We start from the raw sequence: 24,796 nt of genomic DNA, 5'->3' as shown, positions 1-24,796 counted from the left end.
ATTAAAGAAATCTTTATCTCCAAATTACAAATTTATATTTCCAATCATCTAAAGACTGAAGTCTAAAATTGTTTTGTTCAGATGGTTGTTTCTTCTGTCTGTACACATAGTACCTGCTGACATTGAGCGTTTTGAGGAAGTGGAGTTGATCTCAAACCCAAATGCCCCTCAGTAAAAGCCGCCTCAAACACCAGCAGGAGAGACTTTTTAAGTTTCTTCTTATACTCATCACACATGAACACATAGAGAATAGGGTTCAGACAACTGTTAAAATAAGCCAGGCAGTCTACAAAAGGTTCTGCAGCAATGATTTTCTCTGTAGCACTGGCACTCCAGTTATACTTATATGCACTTATTAAACACAAACTATGTACATGATGAGGAAACCAGCATATGAAAAAAGTCAGAATCACAGATATGATCCGGTAAGGCCGAAGCTGCTTTCCTGTTTTGAAATGTTTTACCTGCACACCAATAGCTATGTATGAAGATGCAATGATTTTAAAGGGAATAAAAAATCCAACAATGAACAGGTATGTGTGCAGAGATGTATAGACATTGATGACATTTTCATCTTTAAGTACATACTGATCAATGCCAGATGGAATGCTGCAGCAGATGGATAAAATCCACACAAATACACAGATGATTCTGGCTTTGACTAAAGTTCCTTTGTTCTGAACCCAAACAACAAAATATGTGCACAGACATTGATCCACACTGATAACTGTCAGAAAGAAAATACTTGCAAACATATTTAGGGCACCAACAAAAGTCAAACATGCATTAATGAGTTTGTTCCAGTCCCAAAATATACTATTATCAAAGGCAACAACAATGTCGTAAACCAAGTACATAATAAAAAGGAAGTCTGCAATCCCCAAGTTCAGAAACTAAATGGAGTTGACTGTCGTCTTCATTTTGTAGCCGGTCACAAAGATGACAAGTCCATTTCCAATGCCACATATGACTAAGATGACAAAAAATATACATATCTCAAAGATTTTAATGTGTGAAAAGTTGTTTTCTTGCATGGTTAAATTAATTGTTTGGACTTCGGTCAAATTTTGATGTCCTATAGTTGTGCCAACTGCATAAAGAAAAGAGAGAGAAATGACTCATGATTACAAACTCATGCACAGAGAGAAGTGAACCTGTTTTATTTATTCACAAAACAATAAAAGCTTAAAATTGTTTAAAGTATATTCATTTAAACCATCTGTTCAGTTTATAAATGTTGATATTTAATGTAATAATTATCTCAATAATAAAGTAAAAAATAAATGTTTTGGTGTTAGCAATATGGGTTTAATATTAAGGACATTCTGATAAACAATGTATAGTCTAGATGCACTGTAAGTCCTTTTGGATGAAAGTGTTAATGTCTCCTAGAGCTAATTTATGTATTTAAAACAAAATATTTTTTATTTATTGAAAGAGGCACAAAAACATAAGACTGCTGAATTGATGTATTGTAAATAGGTGTAAATACCGTTATATTCTTTTTATTTCTTTATTTCTGTCCTTATGTCTTCAGGTAGACCAAGGCTCAAAAATGTCAAAATGTTTGCATGAACAATTATTGTCAGTTTTCTCTTTTATAAAGCAGATTAGGGGTGGGGTGATGATGTAAGAAGCTATAAGATGCTAATCTATAAAACCATCAACTTCCACAGCGAACAGAACTACAGGCATGTTGAGCAAAACACATTTAGTTTATAAGTGTTTATAGTTTTTATGATGTTTTATTAGTGATGAGAGGGAGAAAAGTTTGATTTATTTACCATAATTAATGGAGTAAAATCTTTTGTGTGCACCAACTGTACACTATTAAAAATAAAGTTCCATAAAATTATCTTTGTCAGGCTGTATGGTTCCATAAAGAACCTTTAACATAAAGCCAATAGCTATTTTTGAAGATGCAATGTCTAAAAAACAATAAAAACCGACAGTGACTTTAAATGTGAACAAAAACTTAAAATCTTGTTTTACGAGTTCGCCTCACTGACAATAAAGAGGGACTGCTAATATGCGTGAGTGGCGTGCTGTCCCGGGGCGAAGGTTCCGAGCTCGGGAAATACCCCCCGAGTTCGGAACGTTCGTCCCTTGACCGGGGAAGGAGCCCCGGGCCTGGGGCGTGCCCTGACCCGGGTTATCCCCGGTGCTGAGCTAAATGTACGTAGTGAGGCGAAGGGGTGGAGGTGAGTTTGCAATAATGTCCCAGAGAATTGAGGGTAAGGACTCTATGATTATTTATAGAGCTGGTACTAAGTTGTTGTGTTGATTAGTGATTGATAACCAGCCGTGTTCATTGCTTAATCATCGAGAGCCAGCCGTGTTCATTGAGAGCCAGCCAAGTTCATTGATTAGTGATTAAGAGCCAGCCATGTTCATTGATTAATGATTGAAGGCCAGCCGAGTTCATTGTCTGATCAGCTCCTCCCAAACCTTGTTTATATAAAACATCATTTTACGAGTTCGCCTCACTGACAATAAAGAGGGACTGCTAATATGCGTGAGTGGCGTGCTGTCCCGGGGCGAAGGTTCCGAGCTCGGGAAATACCCCCCGAGTTCGGAACGTTCGTCCCTTGACCGGGGAAGGAGCCCCGGGCCTGGGGCGTGCCCTGACCCGGGTTATCCCCAAAAAGAGCAGGTGGTGCAGGACAGCCGCCTGAACAACAATTCCCCAAAGAAGGCTGGCTTGAGAAGGCGAGGTGCTGGCCCTCATTGGGGAAAATGCTGAAGTAGAGGGTAGAATTGAAAAAGGCAGCTCTGGAGAGCGGGCACTGTTGAGAAGTGCTGTGAAGAGGTTGAGAAAGATATATGAGGTGGGGCAGAGGCCTGGACCCAAAGGCTGTAGTTTGAAGAATATAGGGGGCTCCGGGGGAGCAAAATCTGCTGCTGCCAATATGCAGGGAAGGGAGAAAATTGTACTCTGAAGAAGAGCGGGGAGTTTTTAAAGGTAATAGGTGAGGTAGTGCTGTAAGGAGCAAGGTAGGACTCCAAGGGAGCGAAGGAAGCAGTTTGTGCCCTGAGATGGGGCTGTGCTCTAGAGGAGCCAGACATGAGGTAGTTGGGGAAGAAGAAAACTCCAGAGAGAGCAGTACTGCTTAGGCAGCGATAGATGCATAGATTCTGCTGGGCAGAAAATGTGAAGGAAGCACTGGCCCCTGCGGGGGCGGTCGCGCAGCGATACGGGCTTCGAGGTTGAAATGATCTGCTGCGGCAGATCGAGGAAAAGGCACGGGCCCCTGCGGGGGTGGTCGCTGCTGCGATACTGGCCTGAGTTGGAAAGGGAAGGTTTTATTAGCAGAGCATGTGAAAGAAGCACGGGCCCCTGCGGGGGCGGTCGCAGCGGCGATACTGGCTTCAGAAGTCGACTGCTGCGGCAGATCGAGGAAAAGGCACGGGCCCCTGCGGGGGCGGTCGCTGCTGCGATACTGGCCTGAGTTGGAAAGGGAAGGTTTTATTGGCAGAGCATGTGAAAGAAGCACGGGCCCCTGCGGGGGCGGTCGCAGCGGCGATACTGGCTTCAGAAGTCGACTGCTGCGGCAGATCGAGGAAAAGGCACGGGCCCCTGCGGGGGCGGTCGCTGCTGCGATACTGGCCTGAGTTGGAAAGGGAAGGTTTTATTGGCAGAGCATGTGAAAGAAGCACGGGCCCCTGCGGGGGCGGTCGCAGCGGCGATACTGGCTTCAGAAGTCGACTGCTGCGGCAGATCGAGGAAAAGGCACGGGCCCCTGCGGGGGCGGTCGCTGCTGCGATACTGGCCTGAGTTGGAAAGGGAAGGTTTTATTGGCAGAGGAAGTGAAAGAAGCACGGGCCCCTGCGGGGGCGGTCGCAGCTGCGATACTGGCTTCAGAAGTCGACTGCTGCGGCAGATCGAGGAAAAGGCACGGGCCCCTGCGGGGGCGGTCGCTGCTGCGATACTGGCCTGAGTTGGAAAGGGAAGGTTTTATTGACAGAGGAAGTGAAAGAAGCACGGGCCCCTGTGGGGGCGGTCGCTGCTGCGATACTGGCTTAAAAAAGGCATCTGCTGTGGCAGAGAGTGAAATAAAAGCTTGGGCTTCTGCAAGAGCGGTCGCGCTGCGACAGTTGTTGTTATCTGAGAAGGAATCTGTTGCGGTAGGGCTGTGTAAGATTTTGATGAGGGTGTCAGCTTGAGTTGCCGGTACTAGCTTCTGCGGAGGCAGGGAAGTGGATCGAGGGTGATGATGGGTTTATGTGTGACGGTGTGATCTTATGTCCGTTTGCTGGGCCGTGAGTGTTTGGTGGGCTTCTTTGATGGAAGCACGATCTGCCCTGATGTAATTTTTTGAAAGCTTCCGAAGACCAGCGGCCTAGGGTTTGTATCTGGGAGTCTGGGAGTCCGTTTTGAGCAGCTGTTGTGGCTGCTCCAATGCGGAAGGAATGACTTGAACATTCATGGGGGGGGAAGCCAGATGTTAGCAAAACTTGTTTTAGGTGCTTCTGAAACCAAAAGCGGGTTACTGGGCGGTTGAATTCATCCCCAAAAAGTGGGTCGGAAGAGGATTTAATCTGGTGGCAACGGTAGGAAGTGTAAGCTTTGAGAACTTGGTATGGTTGGATGGGAGTTTGAATTTTGAAAATGTATATGTGGTGTCCTTTTCTCATTTGGTCCGTCTTGCTGTGTTTGATAAAAAATGAGATGGTTTCGTCATCTATTATGGCTAGATCAGAGATGGTTGGGTGTAGGTTTGGGTCAAAGGTGGCTGAAACAGTGAATTCTGAACAGCGGAGGAAACCAAAAAAGGCTAACACGAACATGGCGTCTAGGGTTCGGGCAGTATGTACTGAGGAGTAGCCTTTGCGAAGAGTGGCTAGACATTTTGAAAGGATTTCTATGGTTATGGGTAACCTGGGATCTGGACTCTTAGGTTGGGTTTTTTTCAATACCTTTTAAAAGCATGGCGATCTGGGGATTAGTGATAGCAGTTGAGGGTGAACCTAACATTAGTTTGTGAAAAAATTGGATTCCGCTCATATACCCTTTAATTGTGCTGATTCGAAGGTGTTTGACTTTATGCAGGTACGATATGAATGATGTTATGGTAAGTAGAGAGAAGTTGGCTAAAGGGATCTGGTGTAAATGATGGAAAGTTCTGAAGCTTCTCCAAGCTGTCAGATAGGTTTGAAGAGTTCCCATTGAGACTGCTTGGAGTATAGTATCTAGAGAGGCGGTAAGAAGATCTTTGAGTGGATGATTTAAGGGAATATTATAGTTGAATAAGGAGGCACTAGTGTTGGGTGAAGATCCGCTTCTGATGCCGGCTGCCTCAATTTCTGCGAGGATCTGTTGCCTGATGGAATTGATGACAGGGGGAGGTTCCAAGGCCAATGCGTTGGGTGGGATGGGCATTGGTGCTGCGGTAGCCAGCGTGAAAGGCTGACGGGTCTGGGGAACAGAATCAACAGAAAAAGAAGCCGCTGGAGCCGCTTGCGGAGGCAGCCTCACGCTTTGGGTCGATCCGTGGGCGAAAAAATCAGGTTGAAAAGTCATAGAGGGTGCCGGGGCCTGACTCGTTAGCGGAGGCATCCTCACGCTCGTGTCGGCTCCTGCGGAAAAAATCGGGGCCTGACTCGTTAGCGGAGGCATCCTCACGCTCGTGTCGGCTCCTGCAGCGAAAACCGGGGCCTGACTCGTTAGCGGAGGCATCCTCACGCTCGAGTCGGCTCCTGCTGCAAAAGTGGGAGAAATGTGAGAAGGAAAAATAGATGTGGCCGGCGCTGCTGCTGAACGCAACCCCGTGTGATAGAGAGACGGAGGGGCAGCAGGCCATTGGCCGGGAGAAGGAAGCGGTAGTGGGATGAGTGAAGCCTTTGCCGAGCTCGTGTCGGCTCCTGCGGAAAAAGTGGGAGAAATGTGAGAAAGAAAAATAGATGTGGCCGGCGCTGCTGCTGAACGCAACCCCGTGTGATAGAGAGACGGAGGGGCAGCAGGCCATTGGCCGGGAGGAGGAAGCAGCAGTGGGAGGAGCGAAGCCGTTGCCGCGCGTGGGTCAGCTAAGGCGGACAATAGGTGAGAAAGGAGAGAAGGAAAAAGAGATGATGCCGGCTCTGCAGCTGAACGCAACACAGAGTGATAGAGAGACGGAGGGGCAGCAGGCCCTTGGCCGGGAGAAAGAAGCGGCAGTGGGAGGAGCGAAGCCGTTGCCGTGAGCGGAAGCATGTTCGCGCTGTTTGGCTGGCTTGCTAGCTGACTCGCTTGTGAGCTGGCTGCTGGAGACATCGGCGGGCGACCCAGGCTAGCTGATGGCTTCATGTGGTGTCTTTGAGACCTCCGTGTTTTCCGTGCTTGCAGAGACGAGGAGTCAGAGCTTGCTGTCACGGCTGTTTGCGGGGGTTGAGTAGCCCTCCGGCTATCGCGGAGTAGGCTGAACAGTTGCGCCTTTGTTTGTTTACGTGAGAATGGAATATCTGCATTTTCAAGAGCTAGTTCGAGGCCTAGGATGGACCATTTCTTGATGTCGGGGATTCCTGGAGAAGCAGAAGCGTATGAAGGTGATGGTGGGGAGCGCCTCTGCGGGGTGCGAGAAGACGGTCCTGTTCTCCTCGGGATTCGTGTAGCAATGCGGGAAGATCGCCTGGCCTGTCGGGAGGCCTCGGGCTTGATTGAAACATCCCGACCGCTGTCGGAAGGCCCGAGATAATCCTGTGTGGTATGGTGAATTTCCTGTGCTGGGTTTGTTTGACTGGACATCTTGCAATAATGTCCCAGAGAATTGAGGGTAAGGACTCTATGATTATTTATAGAGCTGGTACTAAGTTGTTGTGTTGATTAGTGATTGATAACCAGCCGTGTTCATTGCTTAATCATCGAGAGCCAGCCGTGTTCATTGAGAGCCAGCCAAGTTCATTGATTAGTGATTAAGAGCCAGCCATGTTCATTGATTAATGATTGAAGGCCAGCCGAGTTCATTGTCTGATCAGCTCCTCCCAAACCTTGTTTATATAAAACATCATTTCTGACAATTACATTTATTATCCAAAGTGACTTACAGTGCCGTGAAGGGTAATGCTTTATTAGTTTGTGTTCCCTGGGAATCAAACCCATGAATTTTTGCACTGTTAAAACAAAACTCTACCAATTAAACTGCAGGAACACAAGTCTATTTTCACACAAAAACTATTTGCATTGACACTGCCGTGTAGAGATCATGCACCCCGCCTTTAAATGCTTTATTCTGATTGGTTGAGAAATGTTACATTACCATTTAAAATATCTACCAGAGCAATAATTGACAACGGGACGAGTGGGTTCTCTTAGATTGTTTTATCATTTCTATGTAAACCACTTCGTTCTGGTTCAGGCTCAGAGCCCTCTCCTTGGACAGCACACCAAATACGCATATCAGTGTGAACTTTTGAATATCTGGTTTAATTGCAGGCACTCTACATGTTTAAGTTAATATACATATTATACATATGGTCTCTTGATTGTTTCTGTGGCTGTATGTTTCAATTGCAGTATACACTGTGGGCTGAAGTGTTATCAATTTACTGGAAAGATTACAGCAGATGTATGAAATTCACTGTTGTATCTAATAACACGGAAGATAGCAGAAAAAAACTCTACAGCACTTTAGTGGGTTAACCATACACTACAGTGTATTTTTTACACAAAAGCTTCAATAAAATGGCAAAGTCAATAGGAGAGTAGTTTTTACAAATAAGCCTGCCTTCAGGTGTGCATCTTGGGTAAAACAATGGCAGTGGTATTATGTTAAAATATGTCAGTACAAGGTGTTTTGTAAATTTCAACAACTCAAACATATGAGTCTGTGATACAGTAAAGCCTTTCTGGGAAACCGCTCCTAAGTGTTGTAACAGCATTTGCAACATTTAATGACTTCAGTATTATAAATAATCTGTAACTGTTATGTTTATCCTGATATTTTAATCTAGTGAATGTAGAGTTAAGGCTGTAGTTTGTAGGAAACAATAAGATAAAGACACAATTTTAGCATAAAATGATCTTTATATTGAGAAATGTTACAAAATGTTCTAAACTTGAAATAAACTTTTTTTCAGCTATGACGACTTAAAAAAGATGGTTAAAAAAGAAAGATTTACTCTAGTAACGTTATAACATAATGGTTGTGTATAACAAAACAAAAAATAAACATTCAGTGAAAGAGTTAACTTAAGAAATTTGTAGATTGATTCTTCACTTCCTCTTCATCGATACGTTGAGCTGTTGGCAAGAGTTTGGAGTGAGACATTCTGTTTGTCTAAACACAGAAGAATGGAGGAGCACTTGAGAAATCTTAATCTTCAAATTACAAATTTATATCTCCAATCATCTAAAGACTATAAAAATGTTTTTTTTCTCTTGCTGCCAGCAAATGATCAGAAGGTTGTTTCTTCTGTCTGAACATTTACTACCTGCTGGCATTGAAAGTTTTGAGGAAGTGGAGTTGATCTCAAACCCAGATGCTCCTCAGTAAAAGCCCCATCAAACACCAGCAGGAGAGACTTTTTAAGTTTCTTCTTATACTCATCACACATAAACACATAGAGAATGGGGTTCAGACAACTGTTTAGATAAGCCAGACACTCTACAAAAGTAAATGCATTATTAAGTTTCTCTATAGCACTGTAACTCCAGTTATACTTCACTGCACTTATTAAACACAATTTGTGAACATGATAAGGAAACCAGCATATGAAAAAAGCCAGAATCACAGATATGACGACCCGAAAAGGCCGGAAGTTATTTCCTGTTTTGAGACGTTTTACCCGCACACCAATTGCTATGTATGAGGATGCAATGATTATAAAGGGAATTAGAAATCCCACAATAAACATGTATGTGACCAGAGACATATAGACATTGATGTTACTTTCATTGTTAAGTACATAACGAGCAATGCCAACAGGGAGGCTGCAGCAGATGGATAAAATCCACACAAATACACTGATGATTCTGGCTTTGACTAAAGTTCGTTTGTTCTGAACCCAAACAATAAACCATGTGCACAGACATCGATCCACACTGATAACTGTCAGAAAGAAAACACTTGCAAACATATTTAGAGCAATATCAAAAGTCAAACATGCCATAATAAATTTGTTGATGTTAAGTGTACTTTTGTCAAAGGCAACAACAATGTTCAAAATCAAGAATGAAAGGAAACAGAAGTCTGCAATCGCCAAGTTGAGAAACCAAATGGAGTTGACTGTCGTCTTCATTTTGTAGCCGGTCACAAAGATGACGAGTCCATTTCCAATGACACCTACGACTAAAGTGACAAAATAAATGCATATCATGAAGATGCTTAAAAGGCTCTTCTCCTGCATTTTGATTGGACTAATTGTTGTTTGGAGTTCAGTCAGATTTTGATGTCCCATAGTTGTGCCCACTGCAGAAAGAAAAGAGAGAGAAATCACTCATGATTACAAACTAATGCACAGTGAAAAGTGAACCTGTTTATTCACCCACAATTAGTTTAAACTATCCATTCAGTTTTTGACTGATTGATATTTAATGTAATAATTGTGTAAATAATGGGGAATTACAGTTTTGGTGCTAGCAATATAGTTTAATCTTCAGGACATGCTGATGTAGTTTGGATGCACTGTAAATCATTCTAGATTAAAGTGTTAATGTCTCCTAGAGCTCATGTACACTGTAAAATTGAAAAGTTGGATCAACTTAAAAAGTCATGCTAAAAATCCCTGTTAAACAGTTCATGTATTTGAAATACTGCACTGTTAAAAATACTTTGATGCCTTAAAAATGTTTTGTTAAATCAACTCAGATTTACAAGTTATGTAACCATTGTCGCTTCGGTTTAGGGTTAGATTTGCTGTTTGCTTTAGTATGTCACTTTAAGTATTGGTTTATACTATTTTTTTTTGGGGGGGGTGTATTCTTTTATATTTGCTAAACTTTAATCAATTGTCGCCTGGCGTTGGGGTTAGAGTTGTGTTTGGGTAGGGATGTCATTTTATGTAAATCTAACCCTAAACCGAAGCGACAATGGTAAGAAAATAAGACAAAACAGTTGAGTAACCAATCCGTGAGAATGCCACGGAAAAGAAAGTCTGTGGCAAGGCCACGGAAATATTTGGAGATCCGTGAAAATGCCACGGAAAAATTAGCAAAAAATTTGTGAGATCATGTTTAACAAAAAAGTGGGAAATAATTTCAATCAATTATAATGAAAGTAAATTGTCCCCAACATGTCCATATAATTTTATTTAAAAAGGCACAAAAACATAAAACTGTAAGATAGATGTAAATAGATGTAAATACCGTTATCTTTTTGAATTTCTTTATTGCTGTCCTTATGTCATCAGGTAGATGTTGTCAAGTCTGAAAATGTTTGCATGAACAATTTTGCTGATTTCCTCTTTTATCAAAGGAATTAGGGGTGGGGTGATGATGTAAGAAGCTTTAATATGCTAATCTCCAAAACCATATTTTTGAAATATTTTGTGTGCACTTGCAATGCAATAAACACACAAACTATTTGCAAAAAGCTGCAGTGCACTGTGTGTTGCGTATTAAGCGTGTTTGTAATGTATGTTAATGTGAATATGTTTGAATTAAAGAACATTGTGGGCTGAAATTGTTTATTCATTTCACAATAATGATTGAAACAGACTGAGATTTTCACACTAGTACAGTATGTGGTTTCTGTGGTTAAAAAAAAGGAACTTAACAGAGAACCCTTAGGTTACTCACGTAACCCCGGTTCCCTGAAATAACGGGAATGAAGCATTGCGTCAGTTTAGCTGACGCTATGGGGGAAAATCCTGTTTACTCCGTGACTGAAGCCTATTGGTTAACGTCTGTAGAAAATACAGACCAATGACGTTTGAGCCCGCGCGGGGCGTGGCACACGTCCTTATATAAGCCCGGGTAAATACGTCAAGAGCTCATTATAATTCGACTGAAGCGCGCAGCCGAATAACACTCGCTGCGTAGATGTTTGTAGCACGGCCAGCGACGCAATGCTTCGTTCCCGTTATTTCAGGGAACCGGGGTTACGTGAGTAACCTAAGCGTTCCCTTTCAATACGGTTCACTTCGCATTGCGTCAGTTTAGCTGACGCTATGGGGGAACGTAATCCCATCCCGCCGTGCATACACAACGGGCTGAGGTGCCCTTACCGGAGAGACACTGCATGTGGCCCTATACCCAGCGTGTACATAGCTCTAGCGAGCGTAAGTGAAAGCACCATATATGAGACAGTTAATAAGCATAAAGTGAAGTTTCTAAACGCACCATGATGCATATAGAGCACGAGATGGCGGGTTCTCTGAGCACGCCGCGAGCTTGTGCATGATTTATTAATAGGTAGCCATGACGGTGAGCTCGCAGCGCACCGTGAAGGCATACAGAAACGCAGTCGCGTGAACATTAAGCCGATAAGACCTGTGCTTGTAAGGCAGGGACATCCAGGCTATAAAATCTGACAAACGTAGACGGCGAGGACCAGCCGGCCGCATTACAAATGTCAAAAATAGAAATCCCCGTAGACCAAGCCCACGATGAAGCAATACCACGCGTGGAGTGAGCTTTCAACCCGGCAGGACAATGTTCATTCAGGGAGGCGTAAGCTAAAGCAATGGCTTCGACGATCCATTTAGATAGCCTCTGTTTAGTGAGCGGCATACCTAAAAAGTGTTGCGCGAAGCTTATGAACAGCTGATCTGACTTGCGGTATGAGGCAGAACGGTCCGTGTATATTCTTAGCGCTCTGACGGGGCAAAGCGTGTTTGGGGTTTGTTCGCCGTCCGCCAGTGGGAGGGCGAGAAGTGAAACCACCTGAACTCTATATGGCATGGTCAAACCTTTAGGAATGTATGCCGCTCTCGGTCTAAGGATCACTTTGCTATCGTTAGGACCGAATTCCAGACACGACGGGTCAATTGAAAACGCGTGTAAATCGCCCATTCATTTAACCGATGCCAACGCCAGGAGGAGAGCGGTTTTAAACGAGAGAGCGCGCAGGTCAGCCTGCTCGAGGGGCTCGAAAGGGGGACCGCGCAGCGCTTTCAGAACCGTGGACAGATCCCAAGACGGGACCCTGTTAGGTCGCGGTGGGTTTAGTCTGCGGGCGTCCCTGAGAAATTTTATGACAAGGTCATGTTTTCCCACGGTGTGACCGGCGATAAGGGCGTGATTCGCCGTTATTGCCGTCACATACACTTTAAGCGTAGAGGGCGCGCGACCGCTGTCCAGCATTTCCTGTAGAAAGGAGAGAATATGGTCCACTTCACAGGTGTTTGGGTTTAAGTTTTTCGTCGTGCACCAATCAATAAAAATAGACCACTTTTGAGCGTAAAGGCGCCTGGTAGATGGGGCCCTAGCTTCTGATAGAGTATTTAACACTCGTCCTGAAAGGCGTGACGGTTGCCGTTCAGAAACCAAACGTCTAGATTCCATAGCCCCGGCTGTGGATGCCATATCGTCCCTCTCGCCTGAGATAGAAGGTCTTTCCTCAGCAGTTTTGGCCATGGTGCTGATGTTATCAGCTGCCATAGGTCGGGGAGCCACGGTTGATTGTGCCAAAGCGGGGCGATCAGCATTTCGTCTCTCTTATCCTCCGCAGGACCTGTGGTAACAGAGCCACCGGAGGAAAAGTATATAGAAGACACGCCGGCCATGCTTGCGACAGGGCATCGTGGTGTCTTGAGAAGAAGATCGGGCAATGCGCGTTCTCGTCGGATGCAAACAAATCGATCTCCGCTCGGCCAAAGACGGTCCATATTCTCTCGACCGTCTGAGGATGCAGTCTCCATTCTCCCGGCGGCGGACCGCTGCGTGAGAGAATGTCTGCACCCGTATTGGCTACACCCGGTACGTGAGTCGCCTTTACATTCGCGTGAGCCCATAATAAAAGCCGTTTCGCCAGCCTGGATAGGGAGCGAGATTTCAGCCCTCCTTGGTGGTTTATGAATGAGACCACCGTCATACTGTCCGACCTCACTAGAACATGCTGATGTTGGAGTTTCGGTCGAAAGTGCCGTAGCGCTAAGATAACCGCCCACATCTCGAGGTGGTTGATATGTAGCTGAGACAACTGGTTGTTCCACGTACCGAAGGCGGGTTCGCCGTCGCAGTGCGCGCCCCAACCCGTCGCAGACGCATCCGTAGTCACCACTTTCCTCCGAGAGGAAAAGGTGAGGGGATGTCCATATCGAAAGCGCTTTCACGCAGCTGTACGTGATTTTGATTAATAAGCGGCCTGACAACCAAGCACGGGGTGGAACTTTCGCTTTCAACCAAAACTGAAGCGGTCTTATGAACAGCATTCCCAACGGTATTAGTGGGGATGCTGATGCCATCAGACTCAGCATTTTTTAAAATCGTTTAAGAGGGAGATGTGAACCCGCTTTGAACGATGCCGCCTCGCGTCTGACCGTGAGCGCGCGTTCCTGTGTAAGCCATGCCCGCATCTTTAACGAGTCGAGCGTCATGCCTAAGAACGGGATTCGCTGGGTGGGGGTAAGCAAACTCTTCTGGAGGTTGATTTTGAACCCTAAATTCTCCAAATGCTGGAGTACAACGGTCTTGTGCGCAATAATTTCCCTCTCTGACTGGGCTAGAATAAGCTCTGTCTGAGAGCCGCATTTGGTAAATGTGCGTGGTGCCAGAGATAATCCGAAGGGCAGAACTTTGTACTGGTATGCTTTCCCGTCGAACGCGAATCTTAGAAACGGCCTGTGACGTGGTGCTATCGGAATGTGAAAGTACGCGTGTTTCAGATCCACTGATATGAACCAATCGCCCGGTCGAATTAGTGCCATGATTCGTCTGGCTGTAAGCATTTTGAATGGCCGTTTGGCAAGAGCGCGATTCAAAACGCGTAGATCCAATATCGGTCTGAGGCCGCCGTCTTTCTTTGGAACGAGAAAATAACGACTGTTAAAGCCTGATTCGCTTTGATCCGCCGGGACCGTCTCTATCGCGTCTTTTTGTAATAAAGAACGCACCTCTTCCCTGAGGATCTGCATGCGATCGTCTGGGACAGTGGTGTAGAGAACGCCGCAAAACCGGGGTGGTCTCCGAGTGAATTGAAGTGAATAACCGTGTTGGATCACGTTTAGAATCCAGCCCGGCATACCGGGGGTGAATTGCCAAACGTGAAGTTTGACGGCGAACGTCGATATGCTTATGGACGGTGAGCTGTGTGTGTGTGTGTGTACAGAGGAGGAAATTTGCTCTTTTTGTGAAAAGGTAAAAAAATTGTTTTTCGCTGTTACAGCGGGGGTGTGTCCAGCGCCCGAGGGGACTGAAACACGCAGAACTTTTGAGGCCGGGCCGGCCGAAGCGGGGCCAGAGCCTCTTTTCCTCCTCAGACTCTCTTCAGGGAGGTGGCAGTTGCGCCGGGTCCAGCGTGATCCGAGGGCGGGGACCGCGGCGTCGAGGCGGGCCAGCCGATCGTGCAGGACGCTGGCGCTTGACCTCCGGTTCAGCTCTCTGCTGGGGTTGAGCTGGCGCTGGCTTAGGGCGTTGAGCTGGCGGCGGTTTTGGGCGGCCAGTCTCAGACGCTGAGGCGGATCGTTTAGGAAGGAAATGCCGCATAGCCTGCGACGATTTCTGTGCCTCAGTGAAGCGCTGGGTGAACCCCTCCACAGCAGAGCCGAAGAGCCCCGACGGCGATACGGGCGAGTCAAGAAGGGCAACCCGATCCGAATCCTTGATCTCTGTCAGATTCAGCCACAGATGTCTCTCCAGAACAACCAGGCTGGCCATGGCTCTTCCTACAGCTTGAGTGGCGACTTTAGTAGCGTGGAGGGCCAAGTCAGTCGTGCTGCGCAGATCTTTAAAGGTTGTAAGACTTCGACGCCAGGGTTGATGTCAGATGGCAGGGCTTTGACGGAGGGCTCATCTTCGCCCTCCATCCGCCGGCTGAAGACGGGCAGAGGTGGGCGGCGACAGATTCCTCGAGCGGCGGCATCTTAGTGTAGCCGTGTTCGTCGGCGCCGTCCACTACGGAGAGGACGTGGGAGACGGCGCTCGGGTGGAGTGAGGAGCACGCCAGGCTTTGGTGAGCTCCTGGTGAACCTCCGGAAAGAACGGCGCCTTCCGTTGGCGGGATGATTGACGGCGCCCGGGCTGCAGATACCACTCATCCAGCCGGCTGAGTTGAGACTCTGACGGCGGCGACCACTGAATGTCGAGCTCCGCTGTAGCTTTCGTCAAAATGCGGATGAGCTCAGAGTCATGAGGACGCGACTCGGTTGGTTCTTCAGCGGGGGCGGTGTGGGCGTCGTCATCCGAAGCCGCCCAATCCTCCAACTCCTTAGAGGATGACATCATCTCCACATTGTCACCGGACCCAAAGGAAACCATGACGCTAGCACTCGGCAGCGGGCTCAAACGTCATTGGTCTGTATTTTCTACAGATGTTAACAAATAGGCTTCAGTCACGGAGTAAACAGGAGTTTCCCCCATAGCGTCAGCTAAACTGACGCAATGCGAAGTGAACCGTATTGAAAGGGAACGATAATTATACTAATACTACAGCCCTTTAATAGGTTAATCATAAACAGCAGAGATCTTTATTATTTTTCCCATGAGAGCAACACTGATAGGACAAATTCAATAGGAGAGCCACTTTTACCGCAAAGTATCAAAAGTTACATCCAGTCATAAATAGCATGTCTGCTTATCAGTCTGTCATCCCTGAACATACAATATGCAATGCATTAAATACGGGGGGGGGGGGGTCATTCTTTCCCAGGATTACGTAAATGCTGAGATGAGCAGAAGCATGCAGGCATTATTTGTGGCTTGTTGTTGCAATCCTTGTGAGGCAAGCAAGATGTTCATTGGGGAGGCGGTTTCTGTGTTTCCTCTTTACAGTGTTCATGGTTAAGAATGTTGATGCACAAGTGTATGTGCTCACAAAGAAGGCCAATACTTTTTGGACAAGTGGCTTTAAAGTGCAGCCGTCTTTAGAAACCAAATTCGAGAAGTGATCAACACTTGCTCTTCTAGATATGTACCTTTGAGGTACCATTATGCACCTTTTATGTACAAAAAATATACTTTTTGAAAAGGTACTGTCCCAGTGACAACTTTTGTACCTTTTTTTTTCAGAATGTATTGTTGATAAAGCATCCCAGCATGCACCTTATGAAGATAATGCAGAGAGGAAAGAACTATGAATCTGCAAACTGGAAAAAATACATATTTTAATTTATATATTTTTTTAAGTTTTGATTACACTGTTATCTTAAAGTTAAAAAAAATTAGCAATAAAAATGAGTCAGAGTGTACAACTATTAAATTAGATTGTACTGTGTATGTTTAACTTGCTTGCCGTTTAATAATAATAATAAAAGTTTAATAAAACTTTTATTAGCATTTCTTTTCAGAGAGATCATAGTGGGACCAGTTACTCCAAACAGACAAACTAAACTTAAAAGATGACAGATGCCTATTGTTTTGAAGAGAAAACACTCAGGTTGGAGCTCTAGTTGGATGCCACGGTCTGGTCGATCCACTGGCGCAGGTAAGTGACACGAGAGTAGACGGCTGGAGTGCGAGTGTTACAGTCTGAGGTGCCCCATGACACAATACCCGCCTGGAACCAAGTACCTCGACTCTCACACACCAGAGGACCACCAGAATCACCCTGCATGTAAAACAAGCAACCTCATGTTGAAAACAAGAAACCCAAAACCAAACATTTAGCTGACATTAAGTGGCTTGCAGTGTATTCAAGCTATCCATTTTTGGCACTATGTATGATTGCTGCCGCCAAAATAATGCCCAACCAACTGAGCTATAAAAACTGAATGAAATGAAAGTGCATGTTTGTCGAGTATGGTAGCCCATACTCGAAATGTGACCTCTGCTTTTAACCCATCCAGTGAGCGATGGGCAGCTATCCCTGCGGCACCCAGGGAGCAGATAAGGTGCCTTGCTCAAGGGTGGCTTAGTCGTTACCTGCAAGTCTTGGAAATTGAATCAAATTCGTGTGAAACCTGCAGGTATGAATGAAAATAAATTCAGGGGTTCTATTTAAACCGCCATCACACCTGGCAGGAGGAGACACCAGATGCCCCAGCACAAATCATGGCATCTGTGATTCTTTGTCCCCAGTATTGCTGGCACTGAGCTTTGCTTAATAGGGGCAGTGCAACTTGCTGCAGGTAACAAGGACTTGATGTAAAACAAAGCGAGAGAAAAATATGTTTGTGAAAACCCAGCTAAATTTACTACATAAAATCATCCTGAATAAAGTAAAGAATGTTCCTCTTTTTAATGTTTATGGGTACTTCAAATCTCTTACTGTAATTGAAAGATTATGAGACTGTTGTCTGGATTTTACAGACAATAAACTATCGGTGTTGGCCTTTCTCGTGCTATTGCCGATATGCCGATGGTTTCAAAATCATGAAAAATTGGCCGATAAATAACACATTTAAGAGAAAAGTAAATCTTGCTGTGAGGTGATAGTGCTAAACACTGAGCCACAATGCAATCCTATAATATCAAACCTAGAATCCAACTAAATCTTAAATAGCTTTGGTTTAGTGTATTATACCCTAGATGAGTTATGCACCTGAAATAATGTATTATTTATTTCTCTCTAGGTGCAGAGAGTGTCTACCTGAGGAGTGGTTCTGTGGGGACTGTGATGTATTACGTCACAAAAAACAGCCACTCCACAATAGGGAATGTGTGATTAATGTTTTTTTTAAGCCATCCCTCCAACCACATGCATCATGAAAGGAGAAGATGGATATTGCACTCAACACAGCAAGGTATGTTGTCACAAAAGCCCTAATTTTGATGTTTATGTGTGTATGCAGCTAGTAACAGGTAATCTAAACTAGTGGTTTTCTTTCTTTTTGCCAGCTTGCATTTTGCCAGCCGTCAAGATGCCAGACTGCTCCTGTGAACGCACAAATGTCATAATGCTTTCAGGCAAACCAGTCATTTTAATTACCATCAATGGTAAAAACAAATCACAGTTTAAATTTCCATTTTAGGTTTGATGTTTTTCACACTATTGTGCTGTGGCATTGTGCTTACAATTGCATTAGAGTCAAAACGTAATGTATAGCACATCACAATCCAAGCAAGGCATCTTTATCACAATCCAAGCAAGGCATCTTTAGGAAGGCCTGTTGTGGGAGTCTAAACTAGGGTCAACTGCATGCCATTTATGTTGAGTTCTTTGTCTGTGTTTGTGCATCCGTGAGGGACTGCTTTATTTTTGTTTGGTATTTTTTGTTTATTTTGTGATTTTTAGATTTGTTCATTATTCACCAGTTCTCACTTCCTTCTTCCCTGGACTTCAACCTTGCTACACAGATGGTATCATCATTAACCAAAACAAAGACAGACATCTTTATATTTTTGTTCTCTGCAAAACAAAATGCAAATTATACTACTCAAGAAGTTAGCCATAAGGAGTGCTATATTGGGATTATAGAAACGTATGAGATGTCTCTTAACCATTCACAATGTGCAGAATGAACTAACTGTTAAACTAATTGTTTTTTTCTAAGGGCGTTTTGACTTGCATCAGCCACTGTATGTTTGTCAAACATGCAAACAGCAATGGACACCAGACCTGAAAGACCTTCTGCGGAGTGGATATTGGCCAGCTTCAATAAACAACACCACACTTTACACACTGGACCTCCTGAGCTCCTTTCAAGAGCTCAAGGTCATCTCTCCAAGATTCTCCAGACAAGCCTTCGCAAAGCTGCTGGACCATCGCACGAAGTGTGGAGGAAGAGTAATTGTAATTGTTATTACCATATTATAAAAGTTCTTTCCATAAGCAGTCCACACTGCAAATACATTTCATTCTATATATCTTCCAGACCGGATATATCAACGGCGATGCACTGCAGCGCAGCTTCTTGGAGTTTTCATACGCTTCATTTGAGGCAGACCAGCTCTGCTGTGGTACTCCTTTCACCTGCCCAGCCTGCACGCCAGAAATGTTGGCTGTTTCAGCAGATCGAAACAGAAAGCTATATCGCTTTTGCCGAAACAGAAGGTGGTCTTTATTCCAGTATTTTTATTGATTTATTTATTTACTTTATATACTTAATTGATGAATTTCCTATTTTTCTTTCTTAGCTCTGGTGATCCTGTTTTTTTTGAGGGGCTTTTTGTGGCTGAAGACAGTGCAGTGTCTAGATTTGTCGACACCATACAAAAAGCAGTGAAAAATGCAAGTTTTAATCATAACTTGACAAAAAAGTTGTTACACAAAAAATCTATCCAAAAGTTGATTTGTACTTTTGCCTACCAAGTACTCCTAAATCAAATTGAGAACTAATGCCATATACTGTATTGTATGATACCATTGCTTTAATTTGATTTGCTGTGTTTGTTATGTGTGTCATAGACAAAAGGAAGAGGCACATGTGGGGGCTCCCAGTGGACAGCAGCGAGGGAGACTTCAAGGAGGGCTTCAAAGTTAGATGAAGAAGGGATGGAGGTTGCTGTGTGTCGCCATGGATTCCTTTTAAAAGCCCTTAATATGTACAGAGGGGAGATATTTGCCTACCCTTTATTGCTTCAAAAAGAGCTTATGCCAGCCAATGCACAGTTCTTTGCCAAGGATGTGGCTTGCAAATATTGGCCATATTTGGAGAAAGTTGCTAGTGTCCTTCCTGATCTTCAGGAGCTGACCTCAATGAAACCTTTTCTTAGTGTTATGCATGTTCGAGCCCACGATACAAAGTGTGAGGTATGTGTAATATTTTTGCTTCATATGTACATGTGTAATGTACATTAATATGAAATAGAAGTTAATGGCTTTAGCTTCTTTTTGGCATACCCATTTCTTGTACAGGTTGTAAAGCCCTTTGATGACAAATGTGATATTGGGCTAAATAAACGAAATTATTTGAATTCAATTAATCTTTACTTCTTAAATTAGTCACCATTTATTTACAAATTAAATGGAGTGGTAGGAACCAGGAAGGAGCAGGGACAACCGCCGGTGAGGAAGTGGAGCAAGTAAACAGCTACCTTTCACGTTGTGCCCGTACAACCAAATATATGTCCAAAGCAGGTGATCAGAGTGTTTGTAATATTTTTGCATACTTTTTTTATATTGAGCATCAAAGCCTCATTATTTTCTTTCAACAGCACGAGTGGACATGCTTACATTGCATGCAATGGGTTGGAACCATAAAAAAAGTATCACTCTACATCAGGCACTGTAATGGTTTTGTTCTGTGTTTACTTGTGTTCTGTGTATTTTTGTATTTTGGACTTTTATTTTTGATACCCTGCTCTGTTCTGACTTTTATTTTGATATTCATCATGCCATGTCACAGTTCACACTTCCTGTCTGTCTGTATATAAGTCACTTCCTGTTCACCTGTTCCTGGCTGAATATAGAATAGTAAGCCAGCCTGTTACCTGTTTGAATCTGTTTTCTGTTATCTGTAAACCTGTTGCCTGTATCTGTTCCTGTTTTGACCTGTGCCTGTATTTGGATTTATTGCCTGTTTGCCGCCTGCCTTGAACTATCGCCTGTATTTGGATTACGTTTTGTGGATTAACCCTGTTTGGATTTGTTTGCTGGCCCTTATTGGGATTTTACATATTAAACACCTTTTGCACATGGATTCACATTTTCATCGCTTTCATTAAAGCAACCCCCGTTACAGAATATTCAGCCATAAACCGGAATCCAGCAAAGGTCAGTAATCTCCCACCAGCACCATGAAACCTGTTTATGCACTACTTGCACTCCGTCAGAACCACCGTCCGATTGAGGAATATGTTAAGGATTTTTTGGACTTGAGTTACAAGGTACATTTTGATGACATTACTCTGAAGAACCTGTTCTATAATGCTTTGGACGAATGGCCGCGCTTGTGTATGCCACGTGATATGTCTGCCTGGTCCCTGGAGAGTTATATTGACTTTGCTTTGTTACTGTGTGGCTCACCATTTACTGTGGGTGTTGCGGATACCCCTCCAGTGAATTTACACAACCCAGCAAGCCATTTCATGCCGGTTCTGCCCAAACCTGAATATGTCATGCCTGATCATAAAATGGCCGCCACCATGCTTGCTCCCAAAATGGCCGCCATCCTGCCTGTCTCTGCACCTGCACCTGTCTCCAAGAAAACCACCACAATCCTGCCTGTCCCTAAAATGGCTGCCATCCCGCCTGTTCCCAAAATGGCCGCCATCCTACCTGTTTCCACACCTGTTTTCAAGAGAGCTACCATCATTCCTGCACCTGCATTTCAGAGAGCTATCATCACAACCACACCTGCACCAATGAGAGCTATTGTACACCCTACACCTGCCATCAAGATGGCCACCCTGCCGGAACCGACGACCACAGAGGTATGTTTCATTGACTCAATACTGCCTGAATTTGCCATAGCCCTGTGGTGCGTCTGGTCTGCCCTCTGCTTTGTTGTTCCCGAGGTTCCTCAAGGCCCTGAATCTGATTCATCTGACCTGCCCGTCTCATCTGACCTGCCCGTCTCATCTGACCTGCCCGTCTCATCTGACCTGCCCGTCTCATCTGATCTGCCCGTCTCATCTGATCTGCCCGTCTCATCTGATCTGCCCGTCTCATCTGATCTGCCCGTCTCATCTGATCTGCCCGTCTCATCTGATCTGCCCGTCTCATCTGATCTGCCCGTCTCATCTGATCTGCCCGACTCATCTGATCTGCCCGACTCATCTGATCTGCTCGACTCATCTGATCTGCTCGACTCATCTGATCTGCTCGACTCACCTGACCTGCCTGATTCACCTGATCTGCCTGATTCACCTAATCCGCCCGACTCCTCTGATTCTTCTGATTCATCTAATCCATCTGATTCATCTGATTCGTCTGTCCTGCCCGACTCATCTGATTCGTCTGTCCTGCCCGACTCATCTGATTCGTCTGTCCTGCCCGACTCATCTGATTCGTCTGTCCTGCCCGACTCATCTGATTCCTCTGTCCTGCCCGACCCACCTGATTCGTCTGTCCTGCCCGCCTCATCTGATTCGTCTGTCCTGCCCGCCTCATCTGATTCGTCCGTCCCGCCCGACTCACCTGAGTCGTCTGTCCTGCCCGACTCATCTGATTCGTCTGTCCTGCCCGACTCATCTGATTCGTCTGTCCTGCCCGATTCACCAGTCCCGTCTTGCTCATCTGATTTGTCTGGTAAACCACCTGGGACATCACCACCCTGGGCTTTGGGAGCTTTCCCAAGTTTTTTTTGGGGGGGGGTAGTACCCGGACACAGGGAGGAGGCAGAGGACACCAAGGCGGAGGCCGAAGTGTGCTCGGACCCTTCCTCTCCCTGTGTTCCAGGTCTATTCCTGCCTCATGATCTAGCTCCATGTCTGCCCCATGACCCAGGTCCAAGCCTGCCCCATGACCCAGGTCCAAGCCTGCCCCATGACCCAGGTCCAAGCCTGCCCCATGACCCAGGTCCAAGCCTGCCCCATGACCCAGGTCCAAGCCTGCCCCATGACCCAGGTCCAAGCCTGCCCCATGACCCAGGTCCAAGCCTGCCCCATGACCCAGGTCCAAGCCTGCCCCATGACCCAGGTCCAAGCCTGCCCCATGACCCAGGTCCAAGCCTGCCCCATGACCCAGGCCCGCATCTGCCCCATGACCCAGGCCCGCATCTGCCATATGACCCAGGACCTCTCCTGAACTGCCCTGCCTTTGCCAAGAGGTCCTGGCCCGCCCGCCCACCCTCTATTGGACTGTATGTTTTGTTTGTTGGGCTCCGGGAGTCGCCCTTTAGAGGGGGGGTTCTGTAATGGTTTTGTTCTGTGTTTACTTGTGTTCTGTGTATTTTTGTATTTTGGACTTTTATTTTTGATACCCTGCTCTGTTCTGACTTTTATTTTGATATTCATCATGCCATGTCACAGTTCACACTTCCTGTCTGTCTGTATATAAGTCACTTCCTGTTCACCTGTTCCTGGCTGAATATAGAATAGTAAGCCAGCCTGTTACCTGTTTGAATCTGTTTTCTGTTATCTGTAAACCTGTTGCCTGTATCTGTTCCTGTTTTGACCTGTGCCTGTATTTGGATTTATTGCCTGTTTGCCGCCTGCCTTGTACTATCGCCTGTATTTGGATTACGTTTTGTGGATTAACCCTGTTTGGATTTGTTTGCTGGCCCTTATTGGGATTTTACATATTAAACACCTTTTGCACATGGATTCACATTTTCATCGCTTTCATTAAAGCACCCGTTACAGGCACTTTCCACAAGATATGTGAAAGTAAGTTTTCTAATAATTGTTTTGTGTGTCCTTTAGTTGTGTGCATTGTTGCCTGTTGTTAATCATACAAAGTACAATTATCCTGATTATTGTATAACACTGCTCATCAGACTTGTCAGAGACTCCAGCAAGAGACTGCAAGGCTGGCAGAACTAAAAACAGAGCTCCAGTGCACAGATGAAGTGGCGTCACAGTGGCTTTCTGATGTGAAAGAATGGGCAGCTGGTGGTAAGCATGACCAGATTAACTTGAGCGAAAAAACCAAAGGTGTGTTCGACTTTATGCGGCGCTGCGCAGACCGATCGGTGGCTGACTTGAAGCAGTGCATTCCGGTTAGTATTTTTGTCTGACTAAGGCTGGCGCTGCAGGCACGTGACAGTGTCATATGGTTTTTAAGTACCGCAAGAGCGTTTCGAGAGTAGCCGGCTAGCTCAGCCGGTGCAGCCTCTCCAGAGCGTCTGCACGGAGTTGTGATGACGACACAGCTTTTCGTGATTGGTCGCCTCAATGATGACAACGATCACGTGTGTTTCAAGTTTAATCCACCTTTAGTTCCACTAATAAACATTATAAATTCATGTTTTAAAACAGGAAAAACATGTTAATATGCATAAATATGTTAAATTGTGTTGTGTTATAAAATAAAAATGAAAATAACAAGCTCTATTGGTATTTTAATAATATAGGCGTGTTTCCCTTTATTTTCGGGTATACAGTATAAGCACATGGACAAAACCGTGAGAAAGCCGGTTAAGGTGTTTACATGCCACGCGAAATCTGCGTAATGAGCAAAAAACTACCTGTGCCGAACGGTTTTTGCTTACGCCGTTTATGGGGTTTCCCCGATTAAAGAAAACCGATTTACGCGTTTACATGACCCCACGTGTTATCAGTTTATTAAGCATAATCGGCGTAAGACTGTGCATGTAAACGCACTCAATGATTGACTTGAAAACGAAAATGAAACACCGCACGCTGAGGACATCTGCTGGTCAAACACGTGTAAATGCATGAGACTTTCACTGGACAAACTGGATCAATAATTAAACACACAAACAATGAAAGACAGGCGTTTTATTTATGCCATAACTGTATGATGATTTTTTTACACAGAATTTAGGAATATATATCATTAATATTCAGACACAGCCTGCTCAAAAAAGCTGAAGTATGATACAATTATAAAGCCTGTGTTTTTTTTAAATGTCTTCACACTACATGATAGAATAAACATCAAGATGTAATGCCAACTATTGTTTTTTACAAATTATTTTAAAATAAAAATCATGATGTACAATTATTAAGAAAACAAAACACATTTTAAACACAGTCAAGTCAATACGGACTCAAAAGCAAATAGGCTATTAGGCAATTCTGAAAAAAGCTTGACAACATGTAGTATTTTTGCTTAATCCTAAATAAAACCTCATTTTTATAGAAAATCTTGTTTGTTAAGTACCTCTCTTAAACAAAATGCTGATCTATTTTAGGGATGTGCACGAATATTCGAATATTCGATCTGCAATAATTATTCGAAAAATAAAAACACTATTCGAATTTTGAAAAAAAAATTCG

General features: G+C 44.6%; 2 protein-coding genes across 2 annotated transcripts in view; both read right to left on the bottom strand.

Annotated features, from left to right (window-relative positions):
- Positions 1 to 24,796, bottom strand: part of LOC141361415 (myelin-associated glycoprotein-like) — a 67,109-nt gene that overhangs the window by 19,023 nt on the left and 23,290 nt on the right. The gene's annotated exons all lie outside the window — the stretch shown is intronic.
- Positions 8,060 to 10,346, bottom strand: LOC129437383 (C3a anaphylatoxin chemotactic receptor-like). Its single transcript, XM_055195518.2, has 2 exons — positions 10,280 to 10,346; positions 8,060 to 9,383 (listed from the first exon to the last, which is right to left on the bottom strand). Exon 2 carries the CDS (start codon positions 9,370 to 9,372, stop codon positions 8,371 to 8,373), a length of 1,002 nt encoding a protein of 333 aa, XP_055051493.2. The 5' UTR covers positions 9,373 to 9,383; positions 10,280 to 10,346; the 3' UTR covers positions 8,060 to 8,370.

This window comes from Misgurnus anguillicaudatus, chromosome 24 (genome assembly GCF_027580225.2).
Source record: "Misgurnus anguillicaudatus chromosome 24, ASM2758022v2, whole genome shotgun sequence".
Classification (NCBI taxonomy): Eukaryota; Metazoa; Chordata; class Actinopteri; order Cypriniformes; family Cobitidae; genus Misgurnus; species Misgurnus anguillicaudatus.
This window is presented reverse-complemented; position numbering and strand designations above follow the sequence as displayed.